General features: G+C 47.3%; 1 protein-coding gene across 6 annotated transcripts in view; it reads right to left on the bottom strand.

Moving 5' to 3' along the window:
* ptprz1b (protein tyrosine phosphatase receptor type Z1b) overlaps positions 1-24,339 on the bottom strand; it is a 186,265-nt gene that overhangs the window by 57,439 nt on the left and 104,487 nt on the right. For 4 of the 6 annotated variants that reach the window (XM_078416908.1, XM_078416909.1, XM_078416906.1 and 1 more), the window contains exons 9-13: positions 22,766-22,947; positions 20,135-20,267; positions 13,742-13,788; positions 9,290-11,732; positions 1,050-1,194 (exon numbers count right to left, since the gene is read on the bottom strand). In XM_078416908.1, coding sequence (XP_078273034.1) covers positions 1,050-1,194; positions 9,290-11,732; positions 13,742-13,788; positions 20,135-20,267; positions 22,766-22,947 — 2,950 coding nt within the window. The remainder of the gene's footprint in view (positions 1-1,049; positions 1,195-9,289; positions 11,733-13,741; positions 13,789-20,134; positions 20,268-22,765; positions 22,948-24,339) is intronic. The other 2 variants (XM_078416910.1, XM_078416911.1) reach the window with 2 other exon arrangements.

Raw genomic sequence — 24,339 nt, 5'->3', positions numbered from 1 at the left:
TTAAAGGACGTTCCTTTAGGAAGGAGACGAGGAGGAATTTCTTTAGTCAGAGGGTGGTGAATCTGTGGAATTCATTGCCACAGAAGGCTGTGGTGGCCAAGTCAGTGGGTATTTTTAAGGCAGTGATAGATTCTTGATTAGTACGGGTGTCGGGGGTTATGGGGAGAACAAGAGGAGTTGAGTACAGGAGCAAAGAGGTCCTTCTGCAGTTGTACAGGGCCCTAGTGAGACCGCACCTGGAGTACTGTGTGCAGTTTTGGTCTCCAAATTTGAGGAAGGATATTCTTGCTATTGAGGGCGTGCAGCGTAGGTTTACTAGGTTAATTCCCGGAATGGCGGGACTGTCGTATGTTGAAAGACTGGAGCGACTAGGCTTGTATACACTGGAATTTAGAAGGATGAGAGGAGATCTTATCGAAACGTATAAGATTATTAAGGGGTTGGACACGTTAGAGGCAGGAAACATGTTCCCAATGTTGGGGGAGTCCAGAACAAGGGGCTACAGTTTAAGAATAAGGGGTAGGCCATTTACAACTGAGATGAGGAAAAACCTTTTCAGTCAGAGAGTTGTGAATCTGTGGAATTCTCTGACTCAGAAGGCAGTGGAGGCCAATTCTCTGAATGCATTCAAGAGAGAGCTAGATAGAGCTCTTAAGGATAGCGGAGTCAGGGAGAATGGGGAGAAGGCAGGAACGGGGTACTGATTGAGAGTGATCAGTCATGATCGCATTGAATGGCGGTGCTGGCTCGAAGGGCTGAATGGCCTACTCCTGCACCTATTGTCTTTTGTCTATTGTCTATTGTCTATTGTCTATAAGGCAGGAGAGTGTGGTTAGGAGGGAGAGATAGATCAGCCATGATTGAATGGCTGAGTAGACTTGATGGGCCGAATGGCCTATTTCTGCTCCTATTCCTTATGACCTTACGATATTTATTTGACCTTTTACCAGAGCTCGGAAGCACAGTCCTCACAATAAATGTTCACTATGTTTCCAAGCAAATGTTTATCAGCTAAAAGGGAATCAGCGCACAATGTAAAGGCCACTCACCTCCAGTAGACAAGGATAGCCATCAGCATCACCATACACAGGAACGTTAGCGCTGACACCACCACAAGAGGGACAATTGCCTTTTTCTCGACCTCTAAACCAACTGCCAATCCTACGTGAGATTCGTGGCTGCTGTTGCTGGCTTCTGTGGTGGCGGAGAAAGGAAAAAAGATTAAGAACAGCTTTAACGCGATCAAAAACCGGCATACGAACACCCAAAGTGCACTCGTGATGATGCAAACTCAAATTAATTGTGCTTTTAACTAAAGCCATAATGATGCTCCTGAAATGTTACTGGAGTGACACCACATACCTCTTTGAGGGGAAGCATCTGCGATTAGTTTCAAGCAACTATGAAAAGCACAGGTGAAGGACATGAGCAGAGGCAGAATGAACAGCTGCAGAACCTATAGTTCCAATGCCACAAAGCCAAACAACTTACCTCACACATGTCAAAACAGAAGGACCTTGGGGGCTGTTAATAATTAGAGAGGGGCTTCACCTTATTTAAAATGTCAGCATTTTAAATAGCAGTTCGATTTCTGGAGAAATTATTTTCCAATGTAAATCGTCTCTGGCACGACGCAATGGCCAAGAAAGCACATCAACGCCTCCACCTCCTTCGAAGACTTAGGGGGTTCGGCATGCCCCCAACAACTCTCACCAACTTCTGCGGATGTGCCCTTGAAAGCATTTCATCAGGGTGCATCACAGCTTGGTTTGGGAACAGCTCCATCCAAGAGCGCGAGAAATTGCAGAGAATTGTGGACGCGGCCTAGGCCATCACACAAACCGACCTCCCTTGCATTGACTCCATCTACACTTCACGCTGCCTCGGCAAGGCCAGCAGCATAATCGGGACCAGTCTCATCCCGGCCACTCCCTCCTCTCCCCTCTCCCATCAGGCAAGAGGTACAGAAGTGTGAAAATGCACACCTCCAGATTCAGGGACAGTTTCTTCCCAGCTGTTATCAGGCAACTGAATCATCCTATGAACTCTAGAGCGATCCTAATCACACATCTACTCAATGGGAGACCCTCGGACCATCTTTAATCGGACTTTACTGGACTTCAACTTGCACTCAACGTTATTCCATTTATCCTTATAGAGTCATAAATTAATACAGCATGCAAACAAGCCCATTGCCACAACTCATCTATGCCGACTAAGATGCCTCATCCAACCTAGTCCCATGTTTGGCCCATACCCCCTATAAACCTTTCCTATCCATGAACCTGTCCTTAGTTTAGTTTAGAGATACAGCACGGAAACGGGCCCTTCGGCCCATCGAGTCCGCACCAACCAGTGATCCCCGCACACTAACACTATCCTACACACACCGGGGACAATTTACACTTATTCCAAGCCAGTTAACCTACAAACCTGAGCATCATTGGAGTACGGGAGGAAACCGAAGATCTCAGAGAAAGCCCACGCAGGTCACGGGGAGAACGTATAAGCTCCGTATGGATGGCACCCGTAGTTGGGATCGAACCCAGATCTCTGGCGCTGCAAGCGCTGTAAGGCAGCAACTCTACCCCTGCACCATCGTGCTGCCCTTTAACTATTGTTTTTATTTTTTTTAACTCTTTTTGGGGGGGAAAAAATATATCTTGCCACATACTCCTGTAAAACTTTCCTTTCCATGTACCTTGCCAAATGTCTTTAACTATTGTTTTTATTTTTTATAAGCCAATTTTTTTGAAGAGAAATGTCTTTAAATATTGTAAGAGTAGTGCCTGCAACACCTACTGGCTCTGAAAACTCGTTCGTTTTACCCACCAACCTTTGTCTGGAAAAGATGTCCCTTACGTTCTGTAAACCTTCGCCCTCTGTCCTTAAACCTCTGCCCTCTAGTTATTGATTCCCCTATCGTGGGAGAGAATACTCTGCGTATTCGCCCTCTCTATTCCCCTCATGATTTGGTAAACCTCTATAAGATCAGCCTACTGTGCTCCATGGAATAGGGTCCTAGCCTGAGATGTGATCTTTGCAAGTCATTCATGCAACTGAACAGGAACTTAGAAACATAGAAACATAGAAAATAGGCGCAGGAGGAGGCCATTCGACCCTTCGAGCCAGCACCGCCATTCATTGTGATCATGGCTGATCGTCCGCAATCAATAACCCTTGCCTGCCTTCTCCCCGTATCCCTTGATTCCACTAGCCCCTAGAGCTCTATCTAACTCTCTCTTAAATCCATCCAGTAATTTGGCCTCCACTGCCCTCTGTGGCAGAGAATTCCACAAATTCACAACTCTCTGGGTGAAAAAGTTCCTTCTCACCTCAGTTTTAAATGGCCTCCCCTTTATTCTAAGACTGTGGCCCCTGGTTCTGGACTCCCCCAACATTGGGAACATTTTTACTGCACCTAGCTTGTCCAGTCCTTTTATAATTTTATATGTCTCTATAAGATCCCCTCTCATCCTTCTAAACTCCAGTGAACTCCTTGTGGAAAAAGACAATGTGAGAGTATCTGTAAACATTGCCATCTGCTGACAAATGTTGCAAACTGCAGCTTAAAATGCAGCTGGTTGCTGAACACTTTAATTCCCCTTCCCATTCCCACACAGACCTTTCTGTCTTGGATCTCCTTCATTGTCAGAGTGTGGCTAAATGCAAAATGGAGGAACAGCATCTCATATTTTGCTTGGGCAGCTTGCAGCCCAGTGGCATGAATTTTGATTTCTCTCACTTCAAGTAGCCCCGGCATTCCCCCTCTCTCCATCCCTCCCCCACCCAAGTCGCACCAGCTTCTCGTTTTCACCCTACAAACAGCTAACAATGACCTGTTTCCTTTATCATCGTTACTTTTTTGCAGATCTTTCATTCATTGTTCTTTATCTCTCTACATCATCGTTTCCCTTATCCCTAACAAGTCTGAAGATGGGTCTCGACCCGAAACGTCACCCATTCCTTCTCTCCAGAGATGCTGCCTGACCCGCTGAGTTACTCCAGCTTTTTGTGTCTATTTTCAGCTTAAAATGAATGTTTATACACCCAGTAAAATGACTATATGGAACACCAGCTGTAAATCCATTTTATTCCCAGGTAGTTAAATTATTCAGTGTATGCTCCCGCAGGGCAGCTGATGCTGTACACTCCCACTCACAACGCGTACCGTGAAGAATAAATTCTTGTTCAAGTGGAGGATTGGCCATTTTACATGTAAAATCGCCAATGGGCTTCTGCTAGGTCTCTCCGACACCTCCATCCCCTGCTGCCCACTGCTCTCTCTCACCCGTTCATCCTCACTGTCTAAGTCTCCAGTCCAACATCCAACTCCCACTACTCCAAGCTCTCTTTGGCCTTCCCCCACACCAATCATGGTCACAGAGCCATACTGACATACACGTGTCCGAGGCCATGGGGAGAAGGCAGGAGAATGAGATTAGGAAGGAGAGATAGATCAGCCATGATTGAATGGCGGAGTAGACACGATGGGCTGAATGGCCTAATTCTACTCCTATCCCTTATGACCTTATGAGCATGGAAATAGGCCCTGCAGCCCAACTTGCCCAAGATAGTTCATAAGTTCTAGGAGCAGAATTTGGCCATTGGGCCCATCAAGTCTACTCCGCCATTCAATCATGGCTGATCTATTTCTCCCTTTCCAACCCCTTTCTCCTGCCTTCTCCCCTTAACCCCTGTCACCCCATCTACACTGGTCCCACCAGCCCTTGTTTGGCCCACATCCCTTCAAATCTTTCTGATCTAACCACATTCCTTCCGTTGGCTCCTCCCCTGTGTGATATCTTGTCTGAACAATGGTATCTTATCCAGGTGGCCAAGCCAAAAGTAGCCCAAAGCCAAATCAACAACTCAGGACCATCCCGTTTAGGTTGTGATATTAAATACAACTGTAAAGTACGTAACTACACGACCATAGTGAACAAACTCTCCAATAACATTTACATAATGAAACTTATTGGTATTAACACAAAGTTCCTTACGTTTAGAACATCTAATTCAAAACTGCAAGGGCGATTTAAATATTGGGTGGGACTCATATTGAGTCATTTCCATCTTACAAACTTTTCTGCTCTTACTTTCCCTTTAAATGGGTAACTTCCCGTTCATTTTATCACAAGAAAGTAGGAACAGAGATTCTAAAGTGATAAAAAAAACAAAAACCTTGCATGTTTCGTCACGTAACGTCGACAATGATGATGAAATGTAGAAACAAGGAACGGCCGATGCTGTTTTTTTACCAAGGAAGGATGCAAAGTGCTCGAGTAACTCATCGGGTCAGGCAGCATCACTGGAGAACATGGATCGGTGACATTTCGGGTGTGAAGACTGAAGAAGGGCTCCGATCTGAAACACCACCTATCCACGTTCTCCAGGGATGCTGCCTGACCCGTAGAGTTACTCCAGCACTTTGTATCTTTCCTTGACAATGACGACCACCATTGTTCCCACAATGTCCACAGATATGAAAGTAGTTTGCTATAGATCATAATGTGATGGCTTTAGACATTCCTTTCGACAGCGCGGAAACAGGCCCATCGGCCCACCGAGTCCACGCCGACCAGCGATCACCCCTTGCACCAAAACTATCTTACTCTCTAGGGACAATTTACAATTTTACCAAAGCCAATTAACCTTCAAACCTGTACGTCTTTGTCGTGTGGGAGGAAACCGGAGCACCCGGAGAAAACCCACGTGGTCACAAGGAGAAATGACAAACTCCGTAAAGACAGCACCTGCAGTCAGGATCAAACCCGGACCTCTGGCACTGTAAGGCAGCAGCTCTACTGCTGCGCCACCGTGCCGCCATTACTGAACCAAGTTTACTGCTCTAACTGAACCACAAAACAGCTGCTCTTTTCAGTGGCAATCAGCCATTCTATGATGCTGGAAGAGACACTGACATTTTTATCTGAAAATTAAATTGAAATACCCGAGTCAGTAACCCCTGGAACTTGTGAGGCTTGTAATTAATATCCAAGAAGATACCGATACCAAAAAAATTGTAATATGTCTTATCAGCTTGCTTTTCCAAATGCTACCTTAGAACAGGGCTCGGATTTTGTGGAAAGGTTTGTTACCTGGTTGGGCATAATTTAATACTCAGATCTTAATTCCTTTGCAGAGAATATAAGGAAATATAAGGAAATATAAGGAAATAAGGAAATAACTGCAGATGCTGGTACAAATGGAAGGTATTTATTTCACAAAATGCTGGAGTAACTCAGCAGGTCAGGCAGCATCTCAGGAGAGAAAGAATGGGGACGTTCCTGGAGATTTAGCTCCTAGGGCTAACGGAATCAAGGGATGTGGGGAGAAAGCAGGAATGGGGTACTGATTTTAGATGGTCAGCCATGATCATATTGAATGGCGATGCTGGCTCGAAGGGGTGAATGGCCTACTCCTGCACCTATTTTTCTATGTTTCCATGAGTTGAATGAAATATTCACTGACTCCCAGCAAACACTATCATTTTACAGTAGAAAAGGAAACTAAAATCTACGAGGAACTCAGCTGACGATTTTAAAAAAATGTCGCATTTACTAGACTTTATCTTGCACTAAATGCTTTTCACGTTATTCCCTCTACAATGTGGACGGCTCGATTGCAATCACGCATTGTCTTTCCACTGACTTGTTAGCACGCATCAAAAGCTTTACTTTGACAAACGCTCCAAAGACGTACAGGTTTGTAGGTTAATTGGCTTGGTATAAGTGTAAATTGTCCCTTGCGTGCGTTGGATAGTGTTAATGTCGCTGGTCGGCATGGACTCGGTGGGCCGAAGGGCCTGTTTCTGTGCTGTATCTCTAAACTAAACTTTACACTGTACTTTGGTACACGTGACAATAATCGACTCAACTCAATGATATCATAAATATTTGATTTGATTCTCATTCATACTCTTCAGTATCATGCCTCACAAACATATGTCCCTCAACAGTCTCGTCCGATATGAAGATATATTTGATAGATTCAGCCTATTTACATGCTTACAAAACCGCTTCCATGCAATGACTTGTTATGCCAAAAGCTGCACGTTGAACTCAATTAAAATATCTTGGTTAAAAAATATTAGAATCAGGACAAGTGATTAGCTTCATTAGATTTAAATTCAAAGAGTATTATGGGTTAAAAAGCAAAAAAATAATAAACTGCTGGTAAAACTCAGCGGATTATTATATTGATTAGGTTTTAACTCAGACAACATTGTCACATGACATGTGAACTCGTTTTTCCCATATCATTGGGATACTTACCTCTCATATCATATCATATCATATATATACAGCCGGAAACACTCCGAATGTTTAGTTCAGAGGCACACGTTGGAACAGGCCCTTCGGCCCCACCGAGTCCACACTGACCATCGATCACCCATTTATACCAGATCTATGCTATCCCACTTCCTCATCCACTCCCGACACACCAGGGGCAATTTTTCAAAAGCCAATTAACCCACAACCCCACGTGGCCATGCGATGTGGGAGGAAACCGGGGCACCCGGAGGAAACCCACGTGGTCACAGGGGGAATGTACAAACTCCATACAGACAGCACCCGAGGTCGGGATCGAACCTGGGTCTCTGTTGCTGTGGGGCAACAGCTCTACCAGCTGTGTTACTGTGCCGCCCGAAATAGAATTAAATATCAATGTACACGATGTTGAGTCATTTCAATTTAAACTGCAAATATTTGAATCACAAAACATAAACACTGCCATTTTATTTACGTTCAAAGGTTGGTGTACTCACCGAACCAGTAGCAATATCATTGTGTTTTATAAGGGAGTGGCTGGCCTTACATTTTACGGACTCTTTTTTTCTTAACGGAATTGCTGCCTTTTGACGAGGGAGCACAGACTTTCAGCTTGACAGCAGTAAAGTGAAGGGAGTCAGATAAATTACATCCAAAAATTAATTTGTGCAGGAAGGAACTGCAGATGCCGGTTTACACCGGATATAGACATGAAGTGCTGGAGTAACTCTGTGGGTCAGGCAGCATCTCTGGAGAAAAGGAATTGGAGACCCTTCTTCAGACGGTAAAATCTGGAGACCCAGTCTGAAGAAGGGTCTCGACCCGAAACGTGACCTATTCCTTTTCTCCAGAGATGCTGCCTGTCCCGCTGATTTGCTCCACCTTTTGTGTCCATCTCCAGAAATACCTTTGTTACTTTCAGAACTTAGAAACACAACCTAGGGGTCAAAAATTATCATGCAATATATCCTCAGATACATCATCTTCCATGTATTTCATTTTTGTTTCTACTTTGCAAGGAGGGTATGTAGTTCTTTATATCGATATATATATACGAGGTCTGCTGCAATTAGGGTTGCCAACTGTCTCGTATTAGCCGGGACATCCCGTATTTTGGGCTAAATTGGCTTGTCCCGTATTAGGGCAGGACGACACTGTAGGCCCGGACACTGTAGGCCCGGGCACTGTAGGCCCAGACGCTGTAGGCCCGGGCGCTGTAGACCCGGGCACTGTAGGCCCGGACACTGTAGGCCCCGTCACTGTAGGCCCGGGCACTGTAGGCCCGGACACTGTCGGCCCGGACACTGTAGCCCGGGGGCTGCCGTAGTCCCGGACATTGTAGGCCCGGGTGCCGCCGAATGGAGGTTGCGTAGCAACCCGCCTCCCGGCCTGGGCAGCCGCCATTGGTGGAGCGGGAGCATGTGGCCGCTGGCTGAGTGAGGTCACGTGGTGCGCAGGGCGGTGACGTCACCCTTTGTCCCTTATTAGGGAGTGAGGAAGTTGGCAACCCTAGCTGCAATACTGAACTGTTAAGTTACACACTTCCCAAATTACAAAGTAGGTGGGCAACAACGTTCAACCACTTGCCGAATTTTGATATTGCTCCGTTAATTATTCAGCGTTTTGTCACGATTACTCGAGAGCAGTTCATTGCATTCTGCTCAGAACACATTCTCTCAATAGCACACTTTCTCAATTTAGTTTGAATGAATTGTCAAAAAAAATAGTTGTTGTTAAGTAAAGCACAGACTAGGAGGAAACTACATTTAACTAAGTTGAACTATATTTGAAAATAAAATGGAGTTCAATGTTTGTTGTTTTACCAATCCAGTGATTCACTGGATTTATAATGCAGGTCAGCGTTTAAAGTTGCATAATCAACCGTTATTATGCTCACAGGCACAGAAATGAATTAGACTCAAGTCCATTCAGACTTCACCGTACCAGCCGAGTACCTTGGGAATCACATTCATTGCACCTTACGCTTTTTCAAATTATTTTCAGAGGTGACTAACCTGCCTCATATACGTCGAGTAACGTTGGTTCATGGCCACTAGTTAGAGATGGAGGTGGAGCCTGTGTTGTCCGTGGGTCTGCTGCTTTACCTGTGTCTAGTGCTCTATAATCATACTCCAGGGAACTTAACACCACTGACGTCTCATTGACAATTAGACTATCCGATGCACTCTGGCCAGAACCACTCTCCTCTTCGGTGGTCATGAAAGAATTGGTCCTAGACTGTGACAGGGGCAGGCGTGTAGTCCCTGCAGTGTTCCAGTGAGGTCTTCCTATTATTCGTGGTCTTTTGTGCTTTCCCTTGGGTGCATTGTGAGTCGTCTGGTGATTGGCGTCCACCTCAGAACGTGTCAGATGGAGGTCGGGAGTGCCGACGGAGGGCTTGTCTTCGGAAGATGCCGCTGGGCCGGTCATGACCTGGGGATACTGACTATTCTGCTCCTCGGCCGAGTTGAATACCTGCCCCCCGAGGTGGGACGGGGCCTGGCCGCCAGGCCTGGGGTGCAATGTCATCGCCGGGACACTATCATCTGCCTCAGACAAACCAACGTCAAGACCAGAAGACCACGACTCATCGCCGTGGCTTTGACTCAGCAACGTGACAGAGGAAGGCACAGGAGGAGGTGGCAACAGGGTGGCAGAAGCCGCCATGATACCCTCAGTGCTGGGAGCTGTAGTTGGAACAGAAATAGAGGCAATATCATCACTCGATACGGGCGGGCTACTGCCTACATTAAGCTGGGCACCGGATACATGAGGGGGCGCGCTGTCAGTAGAAGGAAGGAGGGAAACTGAAAGCGTGGCCTCGTTTCTCAGTAAGGTCTCAGTGTCATTCAATACCCTTGTGCTACCGGGCAGAGTAGCAGTAGGATGCAGCAGCAACTCAGGGCTGGAGAAGGCAGGAGGAGCTGGAGTCGACGTGTGGCCGAGGGGGGAGACAGATGAGGCGGTAACAGGCCACGTCTCGTCACTGGGAACCAGAGAGCTGGAAAGAGCCGGAGTGGCGCGGAGGAGTACCCCGCCCTCTGGAGAACTCGGGCGGGTTTGAAGAGGCACCACCACCGCACTGGGTAAGGGAAGGGCAGGTTCAAGCAGCACGTCACCCGCAGAGGTAGCGACAGAGAGGTGCTGCTCCGGCCGATGGCTAGAGGCAGCAGAAGGCACATCCGGGGATGCAGAAACTTCAGAGGAGATTTGAAAGTCATGGAGAAGCGTGCAGCTAGAGAAGGAAGCAGGAGAAGCTTGGAGAGACACCACGTCACTAGCTAAAGGAAGGGTGGCTTGGCGGAGCACATCAATACTGGCTGGCGGAGAGCGAGGCAACCCCACGTCATCGAAGGAAGCAAGAGAGGTAGTCGCAAGCGAGGCTTGACTGCTAGCTGGGGTATCAAAGGTCACACGGGGCGACACGGGATTGCTCGGCAAAGCACGGGTCGCTTGAAGAAACACTTCGCTACTGGTAGGAGCAGAGGATCGAGACACGGGCACACTGGACAAGGAGGCAGTCGGCTGCAGCTGCACTTCATCGTGGGAATAAGCAGAGGTAGCATGAAAGGACACTTCTCTGTTCGAGGGCACGGCGGTAGCTTGGAACACCATCTCACCAGTAGAGTAGGAAGAGGTAGCTTGGCCTTCACTCCCTTCGGCCAAAGTGTTTGACCTGCCAATGGAGCCGGGCGTACGGTGGAGATACATCTCTTGTTCGGGAGGAGGAATAGTTACAGGAGCTATCTCCTCGCTGGATGGAAGTGCACTCTCAGTGGAAGGCATCATCTGAGCTGGACGGGAGGTGGCTGCGGAACCAACCCGACCAGAGACTGCATCCGGTTCCCGGGAGCCAATGGCTCCACTCCTCGAGGCAAGTTGCTCTGCGCCGGAATCCATCAGTGAAGGAGCTGTGGTGGTTCCAGGCCACAGGGTAGGGGTTGGATTGCTTTGCGACGTGACTGGGTGAGGAACATTCCTGGCGTCAATGGCGGATACGTGGAATATGGTGTCGGACAGCGTGAGAGTCCCAGACCCTGGGACTGCCTTGGACGTAACTGGACTTCCTGCTTGCTGGGAGTCAGTGAACATTCTATTCAACTGCAGGGGACCCATGGCTGAAGAATACTCTGAATCCTCTTCAACCGAAGAAGCTGTGGTTTGGGCTCCAGGCAGCAGAGAACCTCCGATATCCACGGACGACGTTGCAACGGCAGTGGAGGAGGACGGGTAGATAATGACATCAGGGTTGACAATGTGGGTGGTCATTTCTTCAACCCCCTTGACAAAAAAACTTTCATTAGGAGCAACATTTGCTTTGTGCTCCTTCTCGTTGACAGTCACGGGCTTCTCGGTTTCACTTTCCATACCCTCCTCGTTCCACCTGGCAATGAGAACTGGAACGGTGTAAAGCTCGGGTAGGTTTGCTTCTGCTTGTCCTGGATTATTTTCTGTTGGCTGGAAGCAGAAAGAGAAAGAGAAAATCTTGAGAAAATCTGGTCAAGATACACAGAGTCTCTTGCCCAGAGTAGGGGAATCGAGGACCAGAGGACATAGGTTCAAGGTAGGGTTGCCAACTGCCCCGTATTAGCTGGGACATCCCGTATTTTGGGTTAAATTGGTTTGTCCTGTACAGGACTGCTCTTGTCCCGTATTAGGCCCGGGGGGCGCTGTAAGCCCGGACGCTGTAGACCCTGAGACTGGAGGCCCAGACAGTGTAGGTCCGGACAGTGTAGGTCCGGACAGTGTAGGCCTGGACAGTGTAGGCCCGGACAGTGTAGGCCCTGATGCTGTAGGCCAGGACGCTGTAGACCCTGAGACTGGAGGCCCAGACAGAGTAGGTCCAGACAGTGTAGGCCCGGACAGTGTAGGCCCGGACAGTGTAGGTCCGGACAGTGTAGACCCGGATGCTGTAGGCCCGGACGCTGTAGACCCTGAGACTGGAGGCCCGGACAGTGTAGGTCCGGACAGTGTAGGCCCGGAGGCCTGGGCACCGCCTAATGGAGCTGCGTAGCAACCCGCCTCCTGGCCCAGGTGGCCGCCATTGGTGGAGCAGGGGCAAGTGACTGTTGGCCGGGTGAGGTCACGTGGGGCACGGGGTGGTGACCTTGTCCCTTATTTGGGAGTGAGATAGTTGGCAATCCTAGTTCAAAGTGAAGGGGGGAAAAAATTTAATAGGAATCTGAGGGGTAACTAATTTCCACACAAAGGGTGGTGGGTGTATGGAATGAGCTGCCCGAGGAGGTAGTTGAGGCTGGCACTATCCAAAAGTTTGAGAAACGGTTAGACAGGTACATGGATAGGACAGATTTGGAGGGATATGGAGCAAGCGCAGGCAGGTGGGACTAGTTTAGACAATAGACAATAGACAATAGGTGCAGGAGTAGGCCATTCAGCCCTTCGAGCCAGCACCGCCATTCAATGCGATCATGGCTGATCACTCTCAATCAGTACCCCGTTCCTGCCTTCTCCCCATACCCCCTCACTCCGCTATCCTTAAGAGCTCTATCCAGCTCTCTCTTGAAAGCATCCAAAGAACTGGCCTCCACTGCCTTCTGAGGCAGAGAATTCCACACCTTCACCACTCTCTGACTGAAAAAGTTCTTCCTCATCTCCGTTTAGCTGGGACATGTTGGACGGTGTGGGCAAGTTGGGCTGAAGGGCCTGTTTCCAAACTGTATCAATCTATGACTCAATGGCATCACCCAAAAGTCACAAAGATTTGCTTTGGAACTTCTGCGATGGTCCATCAATGAGACAAATAACCATTAGCAGCTAAACATGCACGTTTTATGCTTCCCCGGCAGCATACGGTGAACTTCCAGCTTGTGCATCACTTTTGCTTATCTAGATGTTTGTGGTGCTGGTGACAGAACACCAGAGACCCAGGATCGATCCCGACCTCAGGTGGTGTCTGTGTGGAGTTTGCACATTGACCCTGTAACCTCAAAGATGTGTGGGATTGTTGGTTGATTGGCCTCCGTAAACCGCCCTCTGGTGTGTAGGGAGCGGATGTGGCCCTTGTGGAGATCAATGGATTTCGAGAGTCGTAGTTTTTTTTGTTTTCGAGATACAGAGTGGGAAACAGGCCCGACGGCCACCGAGCCCGCACAGACAATGATCCCCGTACACTAACACAAGCCTACCCACACTCAGGACAATTTACACTTATACCAAGTATACAACCCCGAGCCAATTAACCTACAAACCTGTACGTCTTTGGAGTGTGGGAGGAAAGCAAAGATCTCGGAGAAAACCCACGCAGGTCACGGGGAGAACGTACAAACTCCGTACAGACAGCGCCTGTAGTCGGGATCGAACCCGGGTCTCTGGCGCTGTGAGGCAGCAACTCTACCGCTGCACCACCATGCCCCCCCCCCACCTCACACCCACATCTGAATCTACACAGGGGTGACTCTTTCAAGCTGGGGATCAAGTTGAAGGAATGATTTAAATGGATTCCGTACCTCCAGATCTTCAAATGCACTATGAAAATCCAGAAAAACTTCATAATCTGCAACGTAACCAAACAAAACACTTAATTAGACTAAAATAGGTTCAACAGAAACAATGTTCACACAGGTGATCTGGTTGTTTACACTGGGACATCATGATGTGTGAAGCCCAACAAAATACACTCATAATGCATATCACATACATGTCAGGCAGCATCTCAGGAGAGAAGGAATGGGTGACGTTTCGGGTCGAGGCCCTTCTTCAGACTGAAGAAGGGTCTCGACCCGAAACGTCACCCATTCCTTCTCTCCTGAGATGCTGCCTGACCTGCTGAGTTACTCCAGCATTTTGTGAAATAAATATCTTCGATTTGTACCAGCATCTGCAGTTATTTTCTTACACTATTATATACATGTGGTCACTTAGGCTTCCCAAAGAATCAGATGATGTACAGGTGGTAGCAAAACATCTCAGCTCTTCCTTGTCTAACTTAAAATAAGCCGTGTAAACTAGAGTGTTAGTGTAGGGAATATCCTTGCAGGTGAGGGATGGAGGGGAATAAATACCAGTCCATTATTCTGGTCCAGATCACCATCCCTGGGAAACATGACCTCTGGATGTCAGGGATGGGCTGTGCAGGATATAGGAGCAGTGATATGTAGGAAGGAACTGCCAATGTTGGTTTACATCGAAGCCAAGGATGCAGGAAAAATGTTCCCCATGTTGGGGGAGTCCAGAACCATGGGTCACAGATTGGCCATTTAGGACTGAGATGAGGAAAAACTTTTTCAACCAGAGAGTTCTGTGGAATTCTCTGCCACAGAAGGTGGTGGATCCAATTCACTGGATGTATTCAAGAGAGAGTTGGATTTAGTTCTTAGGGCTAACGGAATCAAGGGATATGGGGGAAAAAGCAGGAAGCGGGTACTGATTTTAGATGATCAGTCATGATCATACTGAATGGCGGCGCTGGCTCGAAGGGCCGAATAGCCTACACCTGCACCTATTTTCTGTTTCTATAACGCTGGAGTAACTCAGCGGGTCAGGCATCGAAAGTCAGGTTAAAATACTGGTAGCGCCGATCTCCCCAACTTCATCAAAATGACTGTTCCTATATAGACTCAAAATGCTGGGCAGAATAAACACTGGGATTCAGAGCTTTGAGAAGAGAATCAGAAGCCCAAGGGATTGAATAGAAAAGCGGACAGGACACAGAACTATCAAACAGTGAACCTTGTCAGGGGAGGTGGCGGGACAAGATAGGATGTAGTCGGAGACAGGAAGACTAGTGGGAGAACTGGGAAGGGGGAGGGGAAAGAGAGGGAAAGGAGGGACTATCGGACTGGAGGCCTGTGACTAGGTGGTGTGCCTCAGGGATTTGGTGCTGGGCCCATTGCTGGAAGGGCTAGTCCTATTTTTAATGTGTGTTTTGCAAAATATTCCATTCTCATAGCGTCTTCGAGTCACACAGCGCGGAAACAGGCCCTTCGGCCCAACTTGCCCACACCGGCCAACATGCCCCATCTACACTAGTCCCACCTGCCTGCGTTTGGCCCATATCCCTCTAAACCTGTCCTGTCCCATGTACCTGTCTAAATGTTTCTGGAACGTTGAACAATGCGATAAAGAATGAAACTTACGATTCATTCTGTGCACGTAGACAATTTTGATATAATTTTTATAATTAAAAGATACTTTTGTCATAATTTCACAGATAAATGCAGTATACAATAGGCTCTTTTTTTTGTTGTTAACCAATCTTTAAAACTAATTAACGGAAGCAACAAAAACATCACAAAACAATGGGCAGAATGTCTTACCTTGGTTCGTCCAAGCATCGCTGTAAAGAAATGGTGGTGAGATTCCCAGTTTCCTTGTAGCTAAACAATGGGTGGTTCTAAAGTACAATCCAATCTTAAACCATTCTCAGCAGGTTAACAGGCATTTTTCTCAATGGTGAACAGGTGAAGTTAAACTTTATTTTCCGCACCACGCACAGACCAGTGCAAAATAGTTCCCTGAATCGGTTCAGTGTTTCAGCAGTTGCTGCGTGAAATATTATGAGGAGCCACATTCATTCCAAAAGCATAAACCGTGTCCCTGACGTAATATTTCCCATCGAGTCCAAAACATTGAACGAGCTTAACAAGTCCCAACCTACTTATTAAATGGCCAATCAGGTATTAAAGGAGTAGATGTGTGTACAGATTACAGAAAGACGCAGAAACAGAAATGTAGACAGATTTAATAGGAATAACTTTTACCGCTCACAGGGTGGAGGGTAAATGGTCAGAGGAGGTAATTAAGATAGGTGCAATAATATTTAAAGTAAAGATACTTGGGCAGGTACATGGATAGAAAAGGTTTAGAGGGCGATTGGGACTAGCTTAGTTGGAGCATCTTGGTTGGCATTGAGGAGTTGGGCCGAAGGGCCTGTTTCCGTGCTGTATGATTCTATGCTCATGTTTTCAGATGAGCACAAGTAGGGGAAGCACAACTATGTATTTTGTTTTGGATCACAAGTGTTTCTATCCAAGAATCTGCCTGTTGGGGAACCCCCTCGCCCGAGGTGATCGGTTGCCGGCCGTGATAGGTCTGGCCCCTTCTTAATTCACGGTCTTTTATCCCCATTCCCCCTGCTAACAGTCTGACAACATCACCCATCCATTTTCTCCAGAGACGTTGCCTGACCCGCTGAGTTACTCCAGCATCCTTGTGTCTATCTCACGAGAAGTGAAAGCAGGCTTGATGCTAAACGTAGACAACTTTCATTCATTTGTTCTCTCGCTCCCCACATCACTGTCTCTATCTCTCATTTCCCTTTCCCTTTCGCCGACCCGAAACGTCACCTATTCCTTCTCTCCAGAGATGCTGCCCGTCCCGCTGAGTTACTCCAGCTTTTTGTGTCTATCTTTGGTTTAAACCAGCATCTGCAGTTCCTGCCTGCCACCGACGATTTGAGTTTAGGAGCAGGGAGGTTCTGCTGCAGTTGTACAGGGCCTTGGTGAGACCGCATCTGGAGTATTGTGTACAGTTTTGGTCTCCTAATCTGAGGAAAGACATTCTAGCCTTAGAGGGAGTACAGAGAAGGTTCACCAGATTGATCCCTGGGATGGCAGGACTTTCATATGAAGAAAGACTGGATAGACTAGGCTTATACTCGCTGGAATTTAGAAGACTGAGGGGGGATCTTATAGAAACATATAAAATTCTTAAGGGGTTGGACAGGCTAGATGCGGGAAGATTGTTCCCGATGTTGGGGAAGTCCAGAACCAGGGGTCACACCTTAAGGATAAGGGGGAAGTCTTTTAGGACCGAGATGAGAAAACATTTCTTCACACAGAGAGTGGTGTGTCTGTGGAATTGTCTACCACAGAAGGTAGTTGAGGCCAGTTCATTGGCTATATTTAAGAGGGAGTTAGATGTGGCCCTTTTGGGTAAAGGGATCAGGGGGTATGGAGAGAAGGCAGGTACGGGATACTGAGCTGGATGATCAGTCATGATCATATTGAATGGCGGTGCAGGTTTGAAGGGCCGAATGGCCTACTCCTGCACCTATTTTCTGTGTTTCTATGTTTCTATGATGCAAGTAAGCAGAGCAGAAAGACAGAGGCGATGAGCAATGTGTGCTGAAATTTTGATCTTGAATTAAAAAGGTAACAAAAAGAAATCGCACACAGAGAAATTCTCTACACCTCGTTAGTTTTCATTGTATGTTTTGAACAAGAACTAATCGTTCAAAGACTCGCTCCATCCCATAAAGCCTTGTCCATTAACTCTGAGCATAGCTAGTGATCTATTGATGTGTACAAATTGAGTGTGAAAATCAATCAGCAACATCGCAAGATGCATCTCAAAACGGTCTTTTATGCTCTAATGTGTTTAACAATTTTTGGACCAGCTCAATTCGATCTATTTTCTCTCATTGTTACGGCCACAAATTGTGACGAATTACATGGTGAGATGTTTGTCAGTCTAAACAAAACTGATGCAGCGTTTCAGTTACAAAACAAATAAATCACAACTGCTGAACAGAAAGGCTCGTTATTATCTATTTTAAGGCTAACCAGCCTTTCGAGAGTCAAGCAAGAGTCACCCTTGACTCTTGAAATGTGTAAGAAGGAACTGCAGATACTGGATAACACTGAAGAACGACACAAAATGCCGGAGTAACTCAGCGGGCCAGGCAGCATCTCTGGAGAGAAGGAGCAGACGACGTTTCAGGGACGAGACCCTTCATCAGACCAAAAAGATCAGACGTCTGTCTGATGAAGGGTCTCGACCCGAAACGTCACCTGTTCCTTTTTTCCAGAGGTGCTGCCTGAGCCGCTGAGTTACTCCAGCATTTTGCGTCCATCGCCTCTTGAAAGGCTTGGCGATTTCTATTTTGTATTCGGTCACTGGACGATTGGGCCAGAGCTCTGGGCCATTGGTCCAGTGAAAAGAGTTCCAATCACACCATCACAGCTAGGGAATTCAAATTCAAGTAGTCAAATGAAAAATTGGCATTTTTAAAAATCAAGCCTTTGTTTTAATGTAACCGCATTGATATACGTGTGGAGGCACGGTGGCGCAGCGGTAGAGTTGCCGCCTTACAGCACCGGGGACCCGGGTTCCTTGCTGACCACGGGTGCCGTCTGTACGGAGTTTGTACGTTCTCCCCGTGACTGCGTGGGTTTTCTCCGGGTGCTCCGGTTTCCTCGCACATTCCTAAGACCTGCAGATTTGCTGGATAATTGGATTCCGCAGGTTGTCCTGAGTGTATAGGATAGCACTAATGTATTGGTGAACAGTGGTCAGCATGCTGTATCTCTAAACTAAACTCACGTAAATTAATATGAAAAAAGCATTCGGTTTGCTATTATTCCTCCAGGGAAGCTAATCTGACATTCTTCCCTGAGCTGCAAGTCCAGACTCTCCATGGTTAATTAAAGGTCGGCAATAAACGCTAGCATTGCAACGACACCCACTTCCCACGAATGAATACACAAAATCTGTGTATATTTAATATTAAATAACTATTGTGCACAGATAGCGCAGTAAAGCTGCTGCCTCGGGTTCGGTCCTGACTACAGGTGCTGTCTGCATGTAGTTAGTGCATCCTCCCCGTGACCGCGTGGGTTTTCTCCGGGTGCTCTGATTTCCTCCCACACCGCCAAAGACTGACAGGTTAATCAGCTAGGGTAAAAATTGTAAAATTGTCCCCGGTGTGTAGGGCAGTGTTAGTGGCCGGTCATCGCTGGTCGGCGTGGATTCGGTGGGCCTGTTCACGCGCTGTATCTCTAAACTAAAACTAGATTAAAGAAACAGAGTTACTGTCTCAGGTTGTGGGCCTGTCAACATTCCACCATTTTCCGTTTGGGTTTGCAGCTCCTGTGGTCATTATGTTCGACAATAGATTTTTTAGATTTAGAGATACAGCACGGAAACAGGCCCTTCGGCCCACCGGGTCCGCGCCGCCCAGCGATCCCCGCACATCAACACTATCCTACACCCACTAGGGACAATTTTTACATTTATCCAGTCAATTAACCTACAAACCTGTACGTCTTTGGAGTGTGGGAGGAAACCGAAGATCTCAGAGAAAACTCACGCAGGTCACCGGGAGAACGTTCAAACTCCGTACAGACGGCGCCCGTAGTCAGGATCGAACCTGAGTCTCCGGTGCTGCATTCGCTGTAAGGCAGCAACTCTACCGCTGCGCCACCGTGCCTAAATAGAATTTCTTTCTGGCTGCCGGGGTAATGATACGGGCTTCATTCTCTTTATAATCCCCTTAACTTTCCTGAATTTGCTGAAGTATCTGTTACAAAAATGACCGAAAATAGCTTGTTGTAAACGTGCCTCTTCAAGTTTAGCACTTGCCGCCAAAAAACACGAATCTCTTCATGCCAAGTGATTAACCGTGGAGCAGCACTTTGCAGCTAGAAGCAGAGGAACGCTCTGGTTTCGCCCGAGAGAAAGCTAAAAGGGACTGAGCAGTTTAAGTTCTTAAAGATTTCCCGCAGATTCAGATCAAAGCAGCAAGCACACAGTCAGCTGACAGCAGCCATCTTGCTTTCCAAAGAAAAATGCCTTCAGCATCGCCAAGCCAGCTACAGAGACCAGGGGAATCCCACCACCATCAAATAAGGCACAACATTCAATCAACGTTTACAGTGCTAAATCATTGTGTGGAAGATCAGCGCGATCCACAGGAGCCGGCGCAAACTTGTGCATCAGCGACAGCCCGATTCTTCAAGCCGCGAGGCGGGAAATCTGAAACAAGGATCGGAGAGCAGCTCCCTGCAACCAGGGATGCAAGTGCGCAGAGTTTCTAGATCGCAGACTAACCTCTACCACCAAGTGTGGCCGGCCGAGCGGCGGGCCCAGGGACTACAGGGGAGAAGAGGATTCACGTTTACCTGAGTCTTCAAATTCCATGCCCATGGTGATGAGAAACCGGTCACTGTACACGCCGTGCAGACCGTCCAAACACAGGGCGACCACCTGCACAGCGTAGGTGGCGTTTGGCTGCAAGTTGCCGAGAATGGCTCCCTGCCAAATGAAACATTGGCTCAGAATGAGAGGGCTTGACAATTGATGTTGCAGAAGAGTTTTACACCCAATGATTTGTCACTAAAACAAAGGAGCTGATTGTGGATTTTAGAAGGGCTAAACATCCAAGGACGTACACGCCACTGGAGATAAATGGGTCTATTGTGGATAGGGTGAGCAGTTTCAAATACTTGGGAGTCCGCATCGCAGAGGATCTGACGTGGGCAACGCACATTGCCGCACTGGTGGGTAAGGCTAAGCAGCGCCTTTACCACCTTAGACAACTGAGGAAATTCAGTGTGTCGCTGAGGATCCTTCATTGCTTCTACTCTGGGGCTGTAGAGAGCATCCTGTCCGGCAACATTACAGTCTGGTTTGGGAACAGCTCTGCCCAGGACAGGATGGCCCTGCAGAGAGTAGTGCGTTCGGCAGAACGCACCATGGGAACTACACTCGTCCCCCTGCAGGTCCTATACATCAGGAGGTGCAGATCCAGAGCAAGCAAGATCATGAGGGACCCTTACCACCCCAGTAACGGACTGTTCCAGATGCTACGATCAGGCAAACGCCTCCGCTGTCACGCTGTGAAAACGGAGAGGATGAGACGGAGCTTCTTCCCACAGGCCATCAGGACTGTCAACTTTTATAACCCCAGAGACTAAATTTTTGTCGACACTTTTTGTGCTATGTTTAGTAACTTATTAACTTTATTTATATGCTGTAACTGTAATTATTTTTGTGCACAACCCGCAGACATTGCCACTTTCATTTCACTGCACATCGAGTATGTGTATGTGACAAATAAATTTGACTTGACTTGACTTGACTTGACAGAGACTTTTTATTATCGCCAATGGTTACAGAGGGCGGCGCGGTGGCGCAGGGGTAGAGTTGCTGCCCAACAGCGCCAGAGACCATATTACTCATTGCAAAGTCTTTTGCTTTGTTGGCACGTGAACTTACTTGGATGTTAATAGAAAGTAATGCTAGATATAATAATAATAATAATAATAATAATAATAATAATAAACATTTATTTTTTTATAGCGCTTTTCCAAATGCTCAAAGACACTTTACAAAAACAGTCAAGACATATAAACAAACAGATAAACTATCCTGACGGAAAAGCGGCGAACAAATAGCGCCAGCGTCCTCTCACGTCAGGGTCCGGCAGTAGACAATAAAGAACACAAGACACACAATTACAATTTTTAACACAAACAGCCATCACAGTGATTGCTCCAGGCACACCGTCACTGTGATGGAAGGCAAAGAAAAGTCTTATCGTACAGATATGTGTGCAATTGTGCAATACAATGTGGCCGATTAGGAGAAGGGGAGATGCAACGAGACCTGGGTGTCGTGGTACACCAGTCATTGAAAGTAGGCATGCAGGTGCAGCAGGCAGTGAAGAAAGCGAGTGGTATGTTGGCATTCATAGCGAAGGGATTTGAGTATAGGAGCAGGGAGGTTCTGCTGCAGTTGTACAGGGCATTGGTGAGACCACACCTGGAGTATTGCGTACAGTTTTGGTCTCCTAATCTGAGGAAAGACATTCTTGCCATAGAGGGTGTACAGAGAAGGTTCACCAGATTGATTTAGTACAGAGAAGGTTCACCAGATTGATTCCTGGGATGGCAGGACTTTCATATGAAGAAAGACTGGATAGACTCGGCTTGTACTCGCTGGAATTTAGAAGATTGAGGGGGGATCTTATAGAAACGTACAAAATTCTTAAGGGGTTGGACAGGCTAGATGCAGGAAGATTGTTCCCGATGTTGGGGAAGTCCAGAACAAGGGGTCACCGAGATGAGAACGTTTTTTTTCACACAGAGAGTGGTGAATCTGTGGAATTCTCTGCCACAGAAGGTAGTTGAGGCCAGTTCATTGGCTATATTTAAGAGGGAGTTTGATGTGGCCCTTGTGGCTAAAGGGATCAGGTTGTATGGAGAGAAGGCAGGTACGGGATACTGAGTTGGATGATCAGCCATGATCATATTGAATGGCGGTGCAGGCTCGAAGGGCCGAATAGCCTACTCCTGCACCTATTTTCTATGTTTCTATGTTTCTATGAATCAGATCCCATCACTCCCACCGGGAGAATTAGGATAAATTGGCAATTAAGGTGTTCAACTGAAATAGAATTAAACAATTCGAATTAAACAATTGGGGTGGCGCAGCGGTAGAGTTGCTGCCTCACAGCCCTGGAGACCCTGGGTTCTATCCCGACCAGGGGGTTCTGACTGTACGGAGTTTGCACGTTCTCCCCGTGACCTGCATGGGTTTTCCCCGGGAGCTCCGGTTTCCTCCCACACTTTTTAAGATGTACAGGTTTGTAGGCTAAGTGGCTCGGTACAATTGTAAACAGTGCTTGGTGCGTGTAGGATGGGTGTTAGCGCGCGGGGATCGCTCGTCAGCGGGGACCCGGTGGGCTGAAAGGCCTGGTTCCGCGCTGTATCTCTAAACTAAGCTAAATGATATTGTGTGCCGATTATTACCATGTCCTGGTCTCCATCCGTCAGGGAGGTTCGTTTGGTCCAGCCTTTTCCGTCCAGCTGATAGTACACCGCGTACCTCTCCAGAACATCTCCATAAACCGCCCTCGGTCTTTCCCAAAGGACGAGCAAAGAGGTGCCATTCTTCCCCACGACCTTGACATTCTGAGGCTCTGAACTGCAAACTTGGAAGATAAGAGTTGTAATGTCAAATGGAGCACATTGCAGCTCGACCAGAGAACTGGCGCATTGCCTACCTGGGGCGGCACGGTGGCGCAGCGGTAGAGTTGCCGCCTTACAGCGAATGCAGCGCCGGAGACTCAGGTTCGATCCCGACCATGGGCGCCGTCTATACGGAGTTTGTACGTTCTCCCCATGACCTGCGTGGGTTTTCTCCGAGATCTTCGGTTTCCTCCCACAGTCCAAAGACGTACAGGTATGTAGGTTAATTGGCTTGGCAAATGTAAAAATTGCCCCTCGTGGGTGTAGGATGGTGTTAGTGTGCGGGGATCGCTGGGCAGCGCGGACCCAGTGGGCCGAAGGGCCTGTTTCTGCGCTGTGTCTCTGTATCTCTAAATCTAAATCTACCTCCATTCAATTCCACAATCAATAAACAGTGTAAACACTGGCAGAAGAAAGTTCCTTCAGGCTGAAGAATTCTGACTCGACTCTGAAACGTCACCCATTCCTTTTCTCCAGAGATGCTGTCTGACCCAAAGGGAGACACAAAATGCTGGGGTAACTCAGCGGGTCAGGCAGCATCTCTGGAGAGAAGGAATGGGTGACGTTTCGGGTCGAGACCCTTCTTCAGACCGAAGGAACTTTCTTATGCTCGTGTTCACACTGTTAATTCAGTCAGAAGAAGGGTCTCGACCCGAAACGTCACCCATTCCTTCTCTCCAGAGATGCTGCCTGGCCCGCTGAGATACTCCAGCATTTTGTGTCTACCTTCGATTTAAACCAGCATCTGCAGTTATTTTTCCTACACATACTGTCTGACCCACTGAGTTACTCCAGCTTTTTGTGTCTATCTTCAGTTTTTTTTATTTTTGGTTTAGAGATACAGCGTGGAAACGGGCCCCTCTGTCTCAGTCTGAAGAAGGATCTCGACCCGAAACGTCACCCATTCCTTCTCTCCAGAGATGCTGCCTGACCTGCTGAGTTACTCCAGCTTTGTGCATCTATCCTCCCTCCACTCCTTGATTTCCCTAACCTGGATTTTAAAAAACTCACCCTATCCCTTCTGAAGTTAGTTAAGGTTTAGCAAATATAATAAACCAGTGTGCTACCGCATGTTTGAATTGTTACAACTAAATATATAGCAACAGACCTTTCACTTGTTAAATCACCACTTCAAGAATATTTATTTTCTAAAAAATAATTCTACTTCTTAACACCAGATGGCGCTTAAGGGCCAGAAATGGTTATCTGTGCCTTTCTGAGAAGTTTTTAAATGACGTCAAGCACATTTTTAAATAGAAGGTTATTCAGAAAAATCAGGCTATTTCCAAATCAGGATTAATTGCAGATGTGGGCAGTAACATTCAGATAAAATGGAACAGATCAAGACAGGGATG

Source organism: Rhinoraja longicauda, chromosome 20 (assembly GCF_053455715.1).
Source record: "Rhinoraja longicauda isolate Sanriku21f chromosome 20, sRhiLon1.1, whole genome shotgun sequence".
NCBI lineage: Eukaryota > Metazoa > Chordata > Chondrichthyes > Rajiformes > Arhynchobatidae > Rhinoraja > Rhinoraja longicauda.
The sequence above is the reverse complement of the archived record's forward strand: the minus strand, read 5'-3'. Positions and strand labels throughout refer to the sequence as shown.